The following is a 20,438-nucleotide window of genomic DNA, read 5'->3' on the forward strand; positions in this document are numbered from 1 at the left end:
ATCTACCTTGAGAAAAAAAAATATATAGTCTTGAGAAAAAGAAAATATAGGGGTTTTTTTAACAGCCCAAAACATGTGAGGGTCTGCAGATAGCTGTAATAATTCCTGCTCACTCGAATCGCAAAGCACACCGCTATTAAAATTTAATCTGGGGTTTTTTGGTGCATAATCACATTTCACTCATTTTCCTCCATCCTTTTGTTTGAAATAAATGAACCCCTTCTGTGCCACCACCAACCCAGAATTCACAAGCCAATATTTTCCACCCAGGCCAAGGAATGTAGCAAGTGGCGTTTTATGAGCCATCTCTCATTCCCTCCCTTCAACGATCCGTAGCATTTTCAGCATATGTCTCTCAAGTTTGCCTACAGCTTTCAGTTCAAAAGGAGATGACAGCAGTCACTTTATCACCCAGCATCACCTTTGTTCATAAGACACCACACTCTGGCAAGAAGGATTTTAACTTGGCAGAGAACTACCTGGGAATGGTACTTCTTGGAACAGGAGAACCTCTGGCAAGTGACCAGTGTCACTGCTGAGCTGTGAGATGTCTTTGATTCTTATCCCTCCAAATTCATGCCTTTTGGCAGTAGTTCATGGAAGTCTTTCTGGGTTCTCCATTCACTTGTAATGACGGTGATTCCTCTTCTGGTGCTGGAGGTGCACTCGCAATGGGAGAGAGAGGGAGTAGAGAGGTGGGAAGGGGTTTTGCAGATGAATTAGAAAGCATGCAAGATGTATATCCAAATACATGCAGTTTCCCTGGATTTTCCAGGTCTCCTCTTGATCTTCTTAGGGTTTCTCCCAAGTGCATTCCTCTTTCCTAAAAAATCCCTGAAACAACTGAGGTGCTAGTGTTACTCTCCAATCCTAGTGATTTCAGGCAATTTTATGCTAAAAGGTATTCTTCAGACCATCTTTTTCTCAGAAAAACAACCAATTTACCTCAATCCTTGCAAACTTTAAAAATCACCCTGAATCTTAGAAACAGTACCTTGCATTTGATGTGGTTTTGATTATGGATGTACCTGTGCAATTCTCTACCCACACCATGCTTCTGTCAAACACACACCTTTCTAAGCAATTATAGCCTAAATGAAGGTAAATCCATCATCTTAGTAGAAGTTAGAGCTTTCATGTGTCAAAGGTGAAATATATTTTGGTACAGTTCTGCTCTGTGCCAGTGTATCCATATACCTGTCTTATTGCATTAAAAAAAAAACGACGACGACAACAACAACAAAATAAGAAAAATTCATAAAAATTTGACATCTTTTCTTTGCTCTTATGGTTTTTCAGATCTTTCATTACATCTTGCACAAACATAGCTAAACAATTTCTAAAGGGGCCATTTGCAGTCATCTCTTGGGGACCAAGAAGATTTTTGCCATGGAAGTGCAGGGTGCAGTAGAACTGTGGAGCCTGGGAGGGCTGGGGAGAGGATGGGGACTGAGAGCTACAACTGTGGAACTGGGACTCAACAGAAGCCATCAGTCACTTAATGCCTGTCCAATGGTCTTTGCAGTGGTTGGTTGAAGGGCATGGGAATCACTCAGAAGACCCAAATATTTGAATGCAGAGGTTCAGATTGCTGGGATGTGCTTGGGATGTGCAAGGAGTAAAGTGAGGGCTCCCATCCTGAGCTGATCACTGAGGGAGAGAAAAGCCAGAAATTAGCCCAAGACAGGAGAGCAGCCTTATTCCTTTTGTATCATTACTTCTTCCAGAGGGAATATTTGCATAAATGTATGTTCCAATAAAGCTGTGCAGCATCTTAACAGTACTGAAAGCACAGAAAAGACTGTGACACTTGAAAATAATCAGTGTGATTCCACATCTCTTTATTGTAAAGGCTGATAGCCCTAAAGAAATCCCACCAAAGATTCCATGTTTTGCAAAGATTTCCCCAAATAACAGGGGTCAAGTTCCCTACCACATTTTATTGCAATACTGCTACGCAGCCAAACCTTATTTTCTTGATTCAGTGGAATCACATATTCTCTATATGGAGTTTGGCAGAATTAATCACACAGTCTTTATATTATTTGCTATGAATGAGAAGGTATATTAATATACAGGCAGACGGTGGATATTACAGTGAATAGTTTCCTGTTAACACAGAGCATTGCTGCATCTCTGTGAGTAGAGAATGATTTAGCTTAAAGGAACATCTTTCATCTGTGTAAATGGTTTACTGGGGGGCACTGCAGATTGCTCTGAATAGAATTTTTTTTTTTTTTCACAGAAACCGAGCGACAAGGATAACAGAAGTAATTGCATTCTCTAGTGCCTCCCAGTGCTATATGTGTTATCTTCTATGGAAAAAAATCAGCTATTGGCAGCCTGGTGAATTTAGTAATTGTAACTAATGGGGTTGTTTCTTTTTGTCTGTCTTTTAGGATGGAATGGGGAACCTGAGAATCACGGAAAAGGGTCTGAAGCTTGAAGGAGATTCAGAATTCTTGAAACCTCTTTACGCCAAAGAAATCCGGTCAAGACCAGTAAGTTTTTGGGGAGGGAATAAGCACATTTCTGTAGCCCTAACAGAAAGAAACCAAAAAGTGGCAGGGTGATGTCATTATTGGATAAATTACTTTGGCCATTGGCCACTTTATACAAATGCAATTTGAGGAGTGAGGCAATGGATGTCCTTTGAAGATTTCATTCAGGTACTGTATCCTCTGGGCAGTTGCAAAGTTGATACTCGTGGGTTTGGTTTGTGTAAGCTACAGTTAAAACATTTCTAGGACCTCTGAGGTTTCACACTGTCTTTTGCCTTCTTTTGAGATATATCATAAACAAACCTCCACTGAAGGACCTAATATTTCTGTTAGGTAAGAAAGGAGATATTAGAGGCAGAGGGATGGCAGGTAGTTCTGAAATCCAGCTCTCTTTTTACTAGTTATGCCTTTTCTGCAGAGAGCAGAGAGCTGATGCCTTGGCACAAGGGCCTGACCTGTTGTTTGTTGACTCAATGAACCTGTATTATGTGCTCAGTCCTATTTCATGTTGTTTTAAAATTATGTGCAGTTAAAATTCAGTGCTGCTAGAAGTGACTGTGCGACAAAAGTGGCAAGAATGTTAACAACTGAAAATGAGAAAAAAAAAACAAGTGTGATTGCAATGGCATTTTCATAGCAGCACTTCATTTACTGTCGGTGACTTTTGCTCTTTCTAGTGCAATCCTGTTTGTCCTGAGCAGCTTTAAAATAACTGAAATGACTACAGAGAGTTTCCAGGATCTTCCTCAGAAGATATCATCTGTCTTATTTCCTGATCTAAAGTGTTAATTTGAGTCAGATACCAACCTTCCATTTTGATAACAATGGCAGATAGCTAATTAAATAAACTTAACATCCTTTTATCTTAGCATTTCAGTGCTCTTGTAGAAATTGGAACTTGTAGCATAATGAACACAACAGCCAATACAATATCTGATTTAATTATTGAAGGTTGTAACCTCTGCATGATGGCTAGGAATTGATTTGAACAAGCATAATCATTTAGGAAGAAAACTTAGTAAGAAAACCTTCATATCTCTAAATGTTTTCATCCCTGAATTAAACTGAACCATAAAACCTTACATGTCAGATGCTTTTCAACATAAGATGTGTGGGAACCAAGTGCAGCACTTGGTTTGATAAATAGACTGACAAATTGCTACTTACATTTCTTTTTCTCTACTTACATTGATGGAAATAATATTTGATTATTAAGAGAACTAAGAACTACTCGCTACTGGGGAGTTTACTGTTTTCATATTACCATATTGATCTGCATTTTCATACATCAGGCACTACAAAAGGTGCCCCCTTCCTAAGGTTGTGAAAATAATTTCCACACCATTGACAGATTACTGAATACAAGAAACAAGAAGTAGAAGGTAATGCCTGTGTGCGTTCCTTGCTTTATCCCCTATCCAGGATTATTTTTACTGTTAGTGGAGAAGGTTTGATCTACAGTCTAGTGAGCTGGAGCATCCCTGCAGGCTTCAGTAGATGAGTCCTGGGAACTGTATTAATTATATAGTTACACAAACCATGTGTATAGTTTCTCTGACTTTTCACTGGAATAAACTGGATTAGCCTGTGCTGGCTTTCCGGCTGCTCATGATAACTCTGGAATTACTGTTGGGCTGGGGGCAACAAGAGTGATCCTGTTGCTTTCAGACAACTGATTTATTGTGCTGTATGAGAATTTGGCTTTCTGAAAGCAAAGGAAAGTGTTACAGTCAATCAAAGTATTGTAGTTATAGAATATTTTAAAATACTAATTAATATTCAACACTATATTTTTTTAAAGAACAGTAGTATGACCCAGTGTTGTCTTGGAGGGAAGTGTGCCTGCAGCTCCTGAACCTGATGAATATTGTTAAAATAAAGTGCCAAATTCAGCACTCAGTAACAGCTGAACATCCATACTAATTCCATAGTGATTTTCTCTGGGTTTTCAGAAGTGCATAATGCAGCTTTAAATATGTGAAGCATAACAGAAACAATATGACAAATAACAGCAAAGAGCATCCCAGAAATAATCTGACATAGACAATTTTTCATATGTTTAATGAAACAACCTAAGAGTTGTGTACAGTAATAAATAATGGTTTCATATAAGTTCCAAAGACTTTCCGATGCTGGTTATTTATAGAAGAATTTAATTTTAATTTTTTTAAAAAACACAACAGATTTAAGTCAGTATTGTTCTGAGTTGTGGATGGAGGAGTGTTGGTGCTGCCAGGGAAGGGAAGCAGAAGAATCACTTTTTGTATTAATGGCTGCAGTCCCATCACCTCTGTGCAGTGGTTTTCCCACTCGTGTGTCTCTGTGGTGCTGTTCCTCATGCTGCCCTACCGTGGGCAGAGCTGGGCAATCCTGCCAAAATATCTGCAAAATGTGAATATTGATTATTATTGAAGGCCTGAATTTGTCACTGCTGCCTGTTCTCTGCTGCATCTCTGAATTCCCAGGAAGGCAGTAATTACAATAATATACAGACTTGCTTTCCTGGGAGCTGTGCCTTCTGTTTTAACAGTGGTTTTGGATTTCCTCTTAAAAGTGGATCCCTTTTCAAATTAATTTGGCTGGAAGGGAAGATCAAGGTTTAGAGAGGAGGAAAAGCCCTCAAATGTCATTCCATGAGACTGGCTGTGGGAAACCCTCTGAGTTTCTGTAGTTCGTGCCTTAAAGAGCCCTAGTAGGTTCTGCTGCTTCTACCACCCTACAGACAGAGTACTTGCACTTAGATGTGCTTCTCATTGCAACTGAGACTACAGCCATGAAGGACTGAATCTGTTGTACCATGACATGCAATCGATAACAACCCAACAAAGGTGTCTTTCTGTAAGTCCCTTCAAAAGGGGAAGAAGGATTAGCAGAAGGATTGGACTGATGTGGTTTGGTCCCAGGCCAGACAAGTGGCCATTGAAATCACTGACATGAACTGGCTTCTTAAAGCTGCTTCCAGCCAGTTTCTTTCTGCACCACAGCTGACACCCCCCAGGCTTGCTTTCGTTTTCCCTCACCCACTCAAGAGTGACCCCTCCAAATCCCTCTGTCTTTACACAGAGATGAGGGTCTCTTTCCTGCTGTTTCCCCATCCTAGTCCTGGCTCAGTAATACTGGGTTTATGGTACGGATTGGAAGTCTGTTTTCAAGAATCAGATCTTGCAAATAACCTTTAGATAAACTTTAGGCTTTGCATGACCCTAAAGTTTATCTGGAGGTTAATGAAAAGTAACTGGTGGTAGCAGTGTTTGCACCCTTGTAGTCTTAATGCTTAGTTTTAAAGAAATGAGATAGATGAGTTCCCTTTTCCAGGAGTGTTCAGAGCATCTTAAACTCCCAGCAGAACATATTGTACACTGAACAGTATTTTCCATGCCACTTGCATGGAACATGAGCATCTTGCTGCCTTTAATTAAGAAGTTAACTGGACCATGAAGTATTACTTGTGTAAATAAAAGTGATTTGTACTTAGTCAAGAAGGTGCATTAGGAATTCTCACATTTCTTTGCTTGCAGATAAATTATGGAGATTATTAAAAATTGGAAGGGTCATCTATAAACCCATCTGTAGCTCAGCTGCACTGTCACTCTCAAAATGTAGCTGTCTTTCTAACTGTGGTAATTTATTGTAGACTATCGTGTGAACCATCTGCTTGCTTATAAATCAGACCAACTTTGACTGAAAGTTGCACACAGCAGCACAAATTGTTAATTTTATGTGCTGGAAAGCAATGGCAACAGTTTAGGGGTCTTCAGTCTTCATTGCCTTAATTGGAATAGAAATTTAAAACTGGAAATTTTCCTGCCTGTGTTGAGATGAGCTGCTAAGAAGCAGGTTGCCCAGATTTAGCTTTCTTAGTGCAGTTGGGGTGTTTGGAAGCTTGCCACATCCAGGTCTGCAAGTAACTTAAAAGGAGCAAGACAGAGAACAAGCTATGTGCGTTTTCCATTCCGATAACAAGAGAAATAAAATCCTGTGCTGTGATAACACAGGAAAATCCAGTGAATTACTTCTCTCAGGAGCTGTGTGACAACCAATGAGATGATAATCTCAGCTTTAGGAAGCAGAGAAAGACATTGCCATGATAGGATTAGGAAGGGTTTGCCCTTTCAATGTTCATTTCAAGTGCATAGATAGAAAAAAATAAACCTCGGTTTGCAAATGTTTACACCTGGACTTAATTTTTCTTATCCTGAATCCTTTTAAAGACAAGAATATGGATTTGCCTGACAACTTTGACTTTGCTTCAGAAAAAAGCACTTGACTGAGGTCTTGCCTGTTCAGCTCTTTTGCAGGCTCTTCTATTGATGGGTCTGGGAACACAGAACTAAACGTGGGCACTAACCTTTCCTGTTTGGTCTCTTCTGCCTGGGGGAGTTCCAAGCTCTGTTGTTGAACAGAGAGATGGCAAAATTCACTGAACAGATTTTGGGGAGATTTTTAAGTGTGTTTTAGAAGAGATCTCTTATTGTATTTAAATGGTCTCATGCTGAAGGCCTGCTCCCCATTATTTTTAATCAACTGGGGAAAAAAAAGTTTAGAAGAAAAATCCTATACATCAAAGGAAAAAAAAAAAAACCTGAGGCAAAGGACTATGTCTTTTAGTTATTTTCCTTTCTTTGGGTAATGTTAGAGGACCCTGTCCTACTCACTGTAGCAGTGAGTGTCTCTCTGAAAGCAGCATGCTTGCTCAGATCATTGGAGCAAACCTGCCCTCATTTGAAGCCATACAAAATAACTAGTGACTCCAGTGGAACTGGGGCTGTCATTAACACTTGGCTGGGATTCTGCAAGGGCATCTGTTTGGTCTAAAAAATTCACAGTTGTGAATTAGGGCTGATAACTGCTATTCCCTTTACTGGTGTTTAGTAAGTTCTCATCAGCATACAAGCTAGACTAGCGAGTGCGTGAAATATGCTTCTCTGTCCTTTACATTTTCCCCAGCCAGTATTTGAATGATAGAAAATTTAAAGGAAGCTTTTAAGAGTGATAAGTAATTATTTTGCCAATGTATTTTGCCTCGCTATGTTCGGATCTGGAGGAAGCATGCTATAATTTTAAAGCACAGAAGCACTTCTGTAATGGACCTATTCTTTTGTATTATTTGCTCTGCAGGTCTACCTGCCTCCAAGCTAAAAATACGCCCTGAAAAACAGTAAACCATGTATTTGGATTAAACAATGACATGTGCCCACAGTGGGGCATACCTGCCTCATAGCCATAAATACATATTTATAAGCAATATAACATACTAATTTAGATAAAAAGGCAATGCAGATGGCAAGATAATTGCAACTTTGTATGAGGTTCAAACTGTGTAGTAGAAATGTAGCTTTCAGATAGATAGCATGAAAGAAGGCTGCTATTTTTTTGTGGAAGAAAGAATAATTTCTTTCCTTCCTTTGTCAAAGTTTACAGGGAAATAAATGGATATTGAATTAGTTCCTGATGATTTGGTCTAGCAAAGTGCTTAAGGGTTTCAGCATGCTCACTGAAACCATCACAGGGTGGAAGTGAAGTTTGTCTCACCATGCTGCCATCAGTCAGCAGTCCCTGGGTGCTCCCACCCCCTCTTAGGCCATTGTTCCTCCCAGCATTTCACTATTCCCTTAGAGAATGGATCTTATAGAAGAGAGGAATCTTCTTTGCATATTATGCTGCATACAAGCCAGTGAGAGCTCCTGTCAGCTCATGGAGGTGTTGGTCCCCTGGCATTGGCCTCTGGGGGCAGTTCAGCTGCCACTGTAGCTTCAGGTAGAAAATCTCTCACTACCTGAGGTTGACTCCTGAAGCACAATAGCTGCAGTCAGGATAGATCCTGACTGCATCTTCATAGCTTGCTCCTTCTTGATTGATTTGTGGTTCAGATGTTAAGATATTGCCCTAATAACTTGGGGGGGCGGGGGGGGGAGGGAAGAACAAGGTTTCTAGTGATGGCAGAGCCAACAGAAATGAGCTTCTTGCAGCCATGCCTGGCCATCTCCTCTATTCCCTGTAGGGTTTGTTGAGCCTTCCTTGTGGCACCACTCCAGATAGCTTGTTAGATTCCATGCCAGTGTGCTTTTGCTATAAATGTGTCTCAGTTTGGTCAGTTTGAGTCTTGCTTGCCTAACAGTGATCAGCAGAGAGGAGAGCTGGCAGTCAGAGGGGGATGCAGTGAAAGAGCAAGTTGCAAAAGGCATCATTTTGGCAGAAGGGTCCTCACCTGATGTACTGATATTTTTGTCATCACCATCCAAAGCAGATTGGAGTCTGCATACAGCAGTAGGCTGTGAGGGTCCAGTGGGGTTTATAAAATTGATACATTCTCCTACAATAAATTTCATTCCTAAGCAATGAAATCCAGAGAGCCTACTTCAGACTGAACCTTGGCTGCCCCAGCGCTTTGGGGGCAGTTCGTGGCTCTGTGATATTTCCAGTGTGCTGAAAAGGTTGAAGTTAAGTAAATTTTACAGCAACTATGAAAACATTTCCCTTTACCTTCATAGTGAAATTGGTCAGAAGTCTCTCAGCATTTGAAGGGAATTGTGTAGGCTGGCTGAAGGGGCGTGTCCAATAACATCAGAATTAAACCTTGCTGTGCCTCTTCCTGGTTGGTTGTGTAAGGAGCCACACACTGAGACTGCAATAGGGAACTGAAGTATCCCACTGGCTGCCAAATCAGAGTATCCCAAAGAAGTGCAAGAAAGGAAGCTCTGATGTAAACTTTCTGAAATAACTCCACAAGTTGCATTTCAAAGTAAAACCTCATGGAGGCTGCCTATGGCATTTAAAAAAGGATTTCATTAAATGTTGCTAACTTGTCATAAGCTCTCTTAAATGGAAGGGTAATGGCTTATAACATTTGTAAGCTTTTTAATTTCATGCAATATGAGCAGTGTAATCAACACCTATTAAAGCCAATCAGCTGTGCCAAGTGGGCTACCTACCTCAGCTTTTGTCTATATTTGCATTATGGCTACATCTATGAACTAACCCTGGGAACATGTTTGTGCTTTCTTATCCTGACATCAGTGGAGACTTTGTGTCCAGAAAATCCCATATGGTCATTGCAGAAGTATCTGAACCCATAAGCTGAATAACCACTTTATAATCAGTAGTTTTCACCTTCTTGTTAAGGGAGTTTGGGCCACGGAGGTGATGTGGACAAGTTAACAGCTTCTGAGCTAAAATGGTCTCTCAATGTATTTTACTTTTTCCCTTTGACAGGTAGAATATCTCTGCTTGAACTGGTTGTGTAAGGAAAGGGAAATTGCCTAGATCATGTGTTTGTTTTGCTGTTCTGATCTGATTCCCAACTCCTCTCCGTTTTAAACTTTTGCAGCTGGACTCTATGGTCATTAAAAACAAGTGATGAGCGTCACAGCTCAAAGTGAGCTCTGGATTAGGGCTGGGGGATTTGTGGGCTCTAAGCTTTTGCATTGCATTTTTGCCGTGATCCCAGAAATCACTTGTATTTCAGCTGTGAAAAGGAGGACAGTGGGGCACGAAAAACATGTGTGATTGTGTAGGCTGCATTTGTCTCCCTGAAGTTCAAAGTTTAAGGATTTACCATTTCTAAACATTGCTTCTGACAATCAGGATTCTGGCTGCTTTGGAAAATCTGAAATAAAAAAGCAACTTGCTAATACTAAAAATGAAAAAGAAATGAAACTTTATACAGTATGGGTAGAGGGAAGATAGAGGCAAATAGACAAAGGAAACACTAAAAGACAAATAGAAAGATCTACTTATAAAGAAAAAGAATGTTTTTCTCATGTTTCCAAGAAGCCTCAAAGCAGAGCTTTGTGTCTTTTTACTACAGGACAGTAAACACTTCTGCAACTCTTCTGCTGATCAAAACTAATTTGGCAGGAAAGTTATGTATTTTATGAGGCATGAGTTGACAAGACAAGCTGTGCTGTCATTAGCAAGTGCAGGCACACACAACCGATTTTACAGACGGCTCAGGTTGTGTGTTCTTTGATTTACAATAGGAAAGGAAAGTAAGGATTTCCAGGTTTCATTTGCCAGTTGCTATGCCAGTAATAAGAGTTTCTCTGACTGTTTGGTTTCTAAATGACTGATGATGTCTTTGGAGAAAGAAGAACACAGGGAAAAACCAGGACAACTCTAAATTTGCTCCTTTTTCTTTTAGGACAAATTGGTTAAGAGTCTTGGGAAAACTGACTTGCTGCTTTTGAAAGAAAAAAATATTGTTTCTTTAGCTGTTAACATCTTCCTGATTGCAACATCTTTGTTTCTGATCTCTGTTTCTGTTTGCTTGAGGTTGTGCCTGGCCATCAACTCCCAGGGGCAGGAAGGGGCAGTCCCACACCAGTATTAGTGGCACAGTGTTGGAGTGCAGAACACTGCTGTACATGTGTGATAAAAATGGCTATAGCTAGTCACAGAGTTAGACATTCTGACTTGTCAGTAAATCATTGATTGGCATTGACTGTTCAACCAGATATTTAATTATGTGCATAATTTAGACATAAGTAGTTTCACTGACATGAGTAAGGCTATTCCCATGCCTAGAGTTGGTTCTTTGCTGCATATATCTATAATGTCTACATGTCTATATGTCTACATGTAGTGCATGTGTGTGGCAGAGCAAAGCCACTGGTGGGAGTTCATCCTGCTCAACTCTGTACAAACATGGAACAGAAAGAAAACTCAAGGTGTTTTAGCTCACAGTATGTCTTCCTTGTTCATCCTTCAAGCACAATCCTTGTTTGCCATCCTTACATAAAACAGCAGGAGATTCCTCACTTTTTTTTTCCCTGAGCAGGAGTGGAGCTGAAGCCTCCATGGCTTTTACCTTCACACCTCTGAGGTTCCACAAAGTGCATCATCTGTACAGTGCTGCTTTCATCCAACTTCCCCCAGAAACATCCTTTCTAAGGACAGAGACACATCTTCCTTTGGAAAGTTATTCTTTATGGTCTACAAGGGAAAGTTTCATTTAACATTTATTTCAAATGCAGCAGTGCTAAAATTCGATTTGTAAATCATTGTCTGTTTATGAAAATGGTGAGTAAATACATGCCAAGATTTTCACACTATCTTCTTAGTCAGTGTAGGTTACTTTGTTGGATTCTTAATTAGTAATCTAAAACTAGGCAATTAAAATTGCTATTTTTGACCTAGGATTTTTCCTCTCTTTTTCTTTCCAGCTGCAGCTTGATATTCTTGTTTCTCTATTGATTTAGACAAGGAGTTGATTTGTCATGGGGCATCTAATGAATAAAAGTGATGAATGTCTGAGTTCTGTTTCTCTTCTAAGAAACCAGCAGCAGATGCAAAAGATTACCTGTGGCCCCATGAATGGGTGGTTACGGATTCAGGGGGAGGCTTACTGTTCACTGAATTATTCATATTCCTCTTCACAGTGCCTGGAAAGTCTTCTTTTCCAAGTATTAGTGCAAACTGAACCTTCTTGGATATAATCTGATAGGACTGCAGCCCAAGGCAGCACAGCTGAACAGTAATATGTGTTTTTCCAATGAGAAGCTTTGTAGGATATCAGTATTTAAAAGCAGAGAAACAAATAAAATTACAGACAGTGGGTACATTGAGGGGAGAAGAAAGGTCACTTGTCTGACAGAACAAGCATTGATCTCCAGCAAGGCTTTCAGTTCTTTAGCCAAAAGCTGTTTTCTTTCTTTTGATTGGGTTGATCAGTAAGAGTGTGAACATTTCATTATTTTTGTTAAAATCCTGATTTTTTTCTAAGTATATATTGCAGGTTAGAAGTACCAAGTGGGCACAGCTGTTCATTACCCTAGAGCAGTTGATATTTTCCTTTAGGCAGATTCACTGTCGTGTTGTACAGACAGGTGAAGCCACACAATGAATCGCCAAATAATCCATAATGCAAACACACGCTAATTGCTGTAAAAGGTCAGGAGTATGTGTTCAATTGAAGCTGATTTAGGGTCTTGGTGTCCATGACTGGAAGGCAGCAAGTTGGTGGCATGAACCTGACCACGTTTCCTCTGATGCTTTCTTTGATTGCGTGTTCAGAGCCTGTATCCTCCATTTTTTTGCAGAACATCCTTCACTCTTTAGATGAAGTAAAGGCCACATTGGGCAATGGCACGTGTGTTGTCGCTGGTGCTGGCTTGAGAAGCACCTTTGATTGCATGTCTACTGTTGCTTCAGGCCAAAATATTCTATCTGTATTCTGCTACCTCTTGAAATCCCCAGCTCCTACTGCAAACTGACCTTTGCTATATGTTTTCTTAACATCCCAACTGTTATTTATAAATTATGAGCCCTGATGTTGGTACAACCTGGCAAAGAAGGAGGCTTTTTGTTTCTGTCTGCAGCATTATCTATTATGCAGCATTCTGGGAAGCATAGCTTAGGTGAAGTAGAAGGAAAAGGAAGATGCAGGCAGGACCCTTCCTGTACCCTTTGCTGGTAGGAACCACTCATTGGGTGTTTTCACTGATCAGTTTTGTTCCTCCAGAGTTTTGAAAGAACTTCAGGAATAAAAACACCGGGAGGCAAATGCCTTCTGTTAAAAACCACAAGAGGACGAGCTGCCCTGCTGATTGCCAAAGAGTAATTTGGGTCCTTGGCTTTTGCATGCCTCCCTGTGCTCTGTGTTACCTTCACACACCCCAGTCTCTTTGGCTGCTTTTGCCATTACTCACTATTTCCCCAAACACCTTTCCTGTCTTCTTCCAGGCATGGAAAAAGCATCTGCTGCTTTTTCTGTGAGCCTGACATCTCTTGAAATACCCCCCCCGGCTCCCCAGTGGTGTTGGTTAGAGATGTGTTTTTTGCTCATCAGCCCTGTACCACAGCAATACCCTGTGTTCTCTCCTCTCTTCACCCTGAAGCAGATACTCAGGAGTGTCTGTTGACTGGCAGCTGCAAGACACAATCAAATCCCAACACAAAACATCCTGATCCTGCAGTTGTCCCACTGATCAGAACTTTGCTCCTGTGCTCTCTCTGTAGGTGCATGTGTTCAGTGTAGCGAAGTCCAGCATGATTTAGCATCTTTCCTCCGGATCAGTCCAATTCCATGTCACACGCTTAGCTGCATCTGTCATTTTACCTGTTCAAGTGTGCCATTGCCTTGGCTGTTGGACATTCAGCCTCTCTGAGGCACAGGGAGGTTTGCAGTTGGTGCACAGTTGAGTTGTCTCCCTCTTTGAGACAGTTCCTGTCTGACAGTAACTCACACATGAACTGTTCTGTCACTGCGGTCAGAGCTTGGCCCGTCTGTTTTTTCTTCTAAGGAAGACTCTGTCTAGTCATGTAGACCAACAGAGCATCCTTCTTAAAGCCAAGTATTGATCATTTCAGCAGAAGAAACAGAGTGGTTAGATAAGAGCAATTCAAAACTAGTTTGTGGTAATGTTTCTGTGACCCCATAACCCTGTATCATAATTAAAGCAGATCAAGTTACTTTGGTATCAGAGGTACAGTCATGGGCCTAGCCTTTCTTTTCCATCCTTCCCATTTTCCCAGATATCCCTCTGCAGGGTTAACTGAGTATTTTTCTACAATAAATATTCCCACAACAAGGCCTAAATATGGTTTTCATCAATCATTTTATAGCTGTTTCAAACCTGTCATGCATTTACAGCAGCTCAGGAAAAAAAAATAAAAGGCAGAAAAACCACAAATAAAACCAAGAATTGGAATAAAAAAGCTGAATTTTCTGTCACCAGGAATGGTCAGATGATCTTTCTTTGTGTCTTGTACAGTGGCAAGTGCTCAGTCTCCAATGAATAAATAACTACAGATCCAGGAAATGAGATTATTACTCCCATGAAGCTGTTGGAAAGGAGAGCACTCTGTGCCCTTCAAACCTGCTTCCTGATGCACAGCCCTGCATTTGCCTATGGTGCACAGCAAACCTGAAGGATAGGGCTCGTAAAGAAGAGGCTTATAATTGCAACAGGAGCCCAGAAACAGAGACTCTTTGATTTCAGGAACATGTCCGGGCTGAACCTTGTCATTTCACAGGCCAGATGCTTTGGAGAGAACTCCACTGGGTAATCACAGAAGTAAGGATGGCTGCCTGTGTCCTGCCTCCAGCCCTCACCGTGCTGTAATATAGTTGCTTTTGCAGTGTAATTGCTTTCTCTGCAGGGCTTCTTCCTATTGATTCTGCTTGTGTGGATTTAAATGGTTTGCGGGTTGTAACTAGACTCAAGTTGGTCTGCAACTCCTCTCCTCTGTGCTAGGCAGCTCACGTGGCAGTTCTGAGAGACTTCAGTGATGTCTGGATAGCATCACTCCCTTGCCTGCACATATATATTTGATTGGAAAAGAGAGGCTGGATCAGATAAGTTCAGAACATCAATAAATACGTGTATTTTGTTTGGTGACACTTGTTCAATTTGAATCTTTTTCCCAGGAAGCAGCTTGTGTTGTGTCATTTTTTCAACGTGCTGTGTAAATGCTCTGCATCTGCAACTGTCGAGGCTGGTGCCATCCCATAGCAGTGCCATCTGCTCGCTCACAAAGTGCTTTTTGCGTAGATAAAAAATGTGAGGTGTTACTCATAATTAGGCAAATCACATGCTGTGATCTGTGATTGATTTGATTCCTGTTGCTGGCTACCTCGCATATGTCTGTGTGTCCATAAGTATTGTCTACATATCAGCATATGGATGCAGATGAATCAGAGACTCGTGAATTCTTTTTTCCAATCCAGACATATGGAAATGTTTTCCCTTCTTCTTATTAGCAGCAGCTGAATTTCAGTAACACCAGGGGCCTCTGCTGGGATCTTTGCCTGTGTTTTGTGCTGTACATGCATACGTAAGTTGGCACAGCCATTTATAATCTAATACAAGAAGTAAGCGATCCATGACATGCAGCAAAGGAAAGCTATAATTTCAAAGCAATGTTCAGAGATAGCCATGTTATTAGCCTTCTCAGTGAAAAATGTCTGGATATATAAGTTGGTGTTATGCAGTGCAGTAACAGAATGCCTAAAAGGAACTGTGAGCATTGCAGAACCCAAGTGTCTCTGCTGAATGCGACTTCTGGAATGTATTGGTGTGCTTTTCTTAATTTTAACAGTATGTGCTCTGGAATGTGTATTCACCTCACTGACTGACAAAGGTCCTAGTTGTTTGTGGTTGTAGTATGGTCCAAGTAAAGCTGATCATAAGGGAAAGTTACTCAGAAATTAGTCCTTCTGTATAATTATGACACTGTCTTCTAATGTCTTTTGTAGATAGTGAAGTATGATTTACCAGCAGTTTTAAAAGATGTTTAAGGCAGCAGTAGGGGTACCAGAAAGACCATAAAAATGAAAACACACAAATGGAGATTTGCACGCTTGACTGGAGTAAAAGTTACGAGCAGTGGAGTAGCTATATAGTTGGATGATTTAGAACACTTGAAGCCTGAGCAGACCTCTCTTCTGTTCTCTCCCTCTCTCCTGTGCCTGCCTACAGTGTGTTTACTTCGGCAGGAGATTTGTCACCACTGGACTGTGATCATAACTAGGACAGCCCGAGGCAGAAAATAGGCTATAACTTAGCACAAATCCATAGTCCCGCTGCTACAACACCTCCTGTAGACGAGGATCAGATTGGAGCGAGCTGCCTCTGAGCAGCAGCTGCAGTTTGGCATTTCTGCAGAAGAGTTCAAATAAACTGAAATGGTTAGTGAGTACTTGGTTGATTTTATACTGGAAGGGGTGATCAATGTGCTGTGAACCCAGAACTGCTCTTCTCCTGTTTTAGAGCTATTAGAGTTGCTTGAGTCCAGCTTTGTTTGTGCAAGGGAGAGCTGTTCCCCACTGATGCTGAGTTAATCATCAGCACACATTTGATTGACTCTGGTGTAACACCTTTGGGTGAACTCTGAGTGCAGTGAAGTGCTTGAAGCATTTTTGGAATTATTTGGTCATTTTACAAGTTGTGCTGTTCTCTTCATTTCAGCTGTCTGAGGGTGTCTTGTGAGAGGACTCCTGGAGCTGAGAATGCTTTAATGCATTGGACTTTTTTCCAAAGCCAGTAATGATTAGTTCAGTCCTACCAACAGAGAAAGTTTTGTGAATGTGCAGCAGCCTTCAAATGTTACAAACCCAGATTTCCCACTCCCATGGGTGCTGAATGGAACTCCAACATGCACAACTGCATGTTATTTTTATGTGTATGTCGGTTTCATCATGTCATCTGTGGTTTTCCTTGTATTATAAGTCAATGAAGTAAAAAAGAAAAAAAAAACCAGCAAAAAAGTCAAGGCAGATGTAATGTCTTGGAGATTTTTGCAGTGTTGTTTTTAATGTCAGCAGTGACGGTGTAATCTAATTTTCAGAAGAGTCTCAGTTGCAAATCAGCTGATTGGGCATCTTGAAGAAGCAGCCACTCTCTCAAAGCACTGTGTTCATGAGATTATGACAGGTATTCTTCTAAAGAGAGAAACCCCTAGATTGCCAGAAATAAATCACTTTGAAGGATACAAACCCCCTTGGGTAACCTTGCAAAAGCAGAACCCAGTCATTTATATCTCACATCACAAACCTGCCTTCTTTGCACTTTAAAGAGAAGAGTCAGAGATATAATTGCTTTAATGGAGCAAAGGGAAATTTATCTTTTGTTTCCGTTGTTATTAAAATGAACTTCAAGAAGTGCCATTAAAGAGGGGGGTCTGTGGTATTGGACATAAAACTCCAACATGCTCAATCTGTGCTATTAAAATATGTCACAGTGGGTGGGACCACAATATTTTCTCATCTTCATTGTACTGTAAAAGGTATCGTTCTGTGAAGGTGACTGTACCTTGTTTGCATACAAGAAGAAACTTGATTTTTTTTTTAAGCATTTGAATGCTTAATAAAGCATCAGAAGTCAGAACACAGAACACTAATTCATCTCATGTTACTACATTTGTGCCTTTGAATGCCCGTGGCAGGTCAGGGCTGTATCAGCTCCGTTACCTGGGCTCAGTACAAGTATGACAAGAGTTTGTTTCCTGGAAGAAGAGGATGCAGACTACATTTTGTTATATCTGCACTGGACCTATTGCCTCCTTCATAAAAGCAGCCATTTATAGACACGAATATAGCTGGGGCATTTTGTAGCATTTGTTTTAATCTGTTTGTTACCAATTCCATTCACAGTTGGCTTTCATTCTGCTGTGAAAAGCTTACACTGTCAAATCAGAAGCTTTACTAGAAAAGGGATTTAGTTACATGAACATTATGTTCAACTGTTTGAAGGACAAAATCAAGATCAAAAGAGACTCAGGGATTAAACAACAAAAAGTATGTTTAAATCATATTAAGGGCTATTTTCAATCTAGCACCTAGGGATTTAGCTACATGCCTTAAATTTTTGTGCCAGGAGGCTTCTGGGCAAAATCCTGTTCTTGCTGTGGGGAGCTTGATCAGAAACAGTAATGCTTGGCTTGCAAGCCTGAAGTTGAGATTTTCTGTTAATGTAGCTGAAGACCAGAATCCAAGCATGATCTTAAGGCTGGGGGTTCGCTAGATACTCCCAAGTTTGTCTTCTTCACAGACAAAGGTAGATGCTGTCCAGTGGTTCATGTTTGCTCTTCAGGATGAGTGATGTCTGTACAATGTTCTGGTGAGGTTTACTGAGACTCGTGGTGGTGCCAGTTGCTTGATCCCTGCAGCATCTGTTATCAATTCTGAAGGGGGTTTACTCAATTTTTTCCTCACAGCTCTCCATTTTATGGGGGCAACTCTGAGCCTTTTCAGCATCAGACACTCTCCAAAGGAGTTTCTATTCTTAAGGCAGGAATTGAGGGGAAGAAATGCACACTCAGGGTCAGGTCTTGGTTTTTTTGACGTGTGCTCACAGCATGTTCTGGAGACCTTTGTGGTTAGGAAACTCTGCACTGAGTGAGGTATTACTGGTGCTTCCCTTCTGAAAGATGAACAAGTCATTTGGGAACACACAAAACTGAGTCAGGGATACTAATTTAAGCATATCTGTGTCAACAGACAAAAAATGACACAGTAAAGGTTACCAAGTCAGCTTTTCTTGTAGGTAAGGGGACACGCCTGACACCTGCACTACCAGGCAACGTACAGTGCTGTGTCCCCAGCAGTGTGTGATGCTGAGGAAGGACTAAGAGGTGATGCCTTTGTGGCTTTTCATTAGAGGTTTATCAGTCTAGATGAAGGACATTTCAGGTACCCTAAAATTATTGCTTTGTCTCTCAGTTATTGGGCGACAAATACTTGCCACTCCAAACTAGACAAAACTGAGACGTTACCTTGTGCAGCTCTGAGTTGTCCCTACCAATGAAAAATGCATTTCAGGGGAGTATCACTGCTGTATTACTGTCATCACATTTAGCTGGTGGTACAGTAGGACTGGTTGGAAAAGAATATATTCCTTAAAGAAAGGAATATATTTGTTATAACCCACATAAATACTTCACCTCTTTAGCTGCTCCTTAGAACAACACTCAGGGGTGCAGGCAGGTAGAATGTGGCAGTAGGCCAAGTGAAGGAGAGCTTTTACTGGCTGTTTGCTTTACAGAAAACAAGCTTTTACCCTCTGACAGTCCACCTGTGTATAGAGCAGTGTTTGCTTTCTGTAATGTCAGTGAGATGTAGAACTGAGCAGGAATATGGTGCTCTGAGTGACTTCTCCGTAGACTGCTCCTTACCAACCCGGATTATGCTTTAATATTTTATTTTTCCCATTACTTTGTCAGCCTGCAGGAAATTCACCATTTCCATTATTTCCACAAGCTTCACTTGCACTTACTCTGTAAAGTCTTTGAATTCATAGGATCAAATCAAAGCTACTCCTTTTGACCATCCAAATTGCAAACATGCTGACTGTGAAGCATTATTTTTAAATTGCCTGTTAAAATTTAAAAGGATTTCCAAATATCTTTAATAATTCCCTATAACAGTCTAAGGACATCTGTTAAAGTACTGAATTTTCCTAAAGTCAGCACTGGTTGGGATTGCTTCAGCTGCAAATTAAGGTTGTCAGTCAAAATACTTTTTTTCTGTTTCAGTCTCGGATCTGGGAGTTTTAGCATCTCTTCCAAAGTGAGCCAAAGAAAGACAGCTAGTGAGCTGTTTAGGCTTGTGTTGCCATGTGTTTAACCTAGCAAACAGTGAGTTGATACCTTTTGTGAAGTCTTCCATGTTTTACTGGATACCTCACTGCATCGTGAGGAACTAAGCTATATAGTTTTGACATATTTTCGCACTTTTCATATTCTTTATTCTGCAGCATGTGTCCAATGTTTTAATATATTGAGTAGCTGTGGCAAATGCTTTTGTGAGTCTATAAACATTTGCATTATTGTTAAGGCATTGAGTCTGGTAATGAGGGACTCAAGTAAGAAGCAAAATGATGTATTTGCTCTGTAGGATTTCCTGCAGAGATGAATAGTAGGTTCATGGTGGGCTGGAAGTAGGTAACCAGCCCGAAGAGTTCTTAAAAGATGTGCTTGTTTATTTCCTGCTGATATTCTAACTCTAGGTCTGTCAAGGGTTATGACAGTTTATGAAAATATTGCTTCACTGCATAACTATTTTCATTGTGGTGGTGAAGCCATACTGATCTAGTTTTCCACTTGCTCATGTGCATTAGAATATTTCATTTTATGTCATGATAAGATTAAAGTGTAAGAGAAGGGAAAGGCTTTGTCTTTTCAGTTTTGATTCCTAACTGGTTTTTAATGTTTTAATTATTTTTTTTCTGTGTGATTGAAAGAAGCTGCATTATCACCAAGCTTGCAACAGAGGAAACATTTTTTTTAATGTTCAGTATTTAAAAGATGTCAGTGTTATTTCCTTTGTAAACAGAATATGACGGACAGAAAATCTGCAGAATTTTCAGCAAAAGGGAGTAATTTTTTCAATTCTTTTTCATTCCTTAATGGGAAAAGAATTATGGAAATGAGACCAGGCATTGCATTAAGTGCTTGAAATGTTCCTTCCCTGCAGACCAATAAAAACATAACTCTTCCATT

The 20,438-nt window shown here is 40.5% G+C and overlaps 1 protein-coding gene across 4 annotated transcripts in view; it reads left to right on the plus strand.

The window, feature by feature from the left end:
* Nucleotides 1-20,438, plus strand: part of SGCD (sarcoglycan delta) — a 318,158-nt gene that overhangs the window by 243,894 nt on the left and 53,826 nt on the right. For all 4 annotated transcript variants that reach the window (XM_027718527.2, XM_039385243.1, XM_027718531.2 and 1 more), the window contains one exon: nt 2,400-2,501. In XM_027718527.2, the coding sequence (XP_027574328.1) occupies nt 2,400-2,501 (102 nt within the window). The remainder of the gene's footprint in view (nt 1-2,399; nt 2,502-20,438) is intronic.

This window comes from Pipra filicauda, unplaced genomic scaffold, assembly GCF_003945595.2.
Source record: "Pipra filicauda isolate LSUMZ 115617 unplaced genomic scaffold, ASM394559v2 scaffold3_size10097308_pilon, whole genome shotgun sequence".
Classification (NCBI taxonomy): Eukaryota; Metazoa; Chordata; class Aves; order Passeriformes; family Pipridae; genus Pipra; species Pipra filicauda.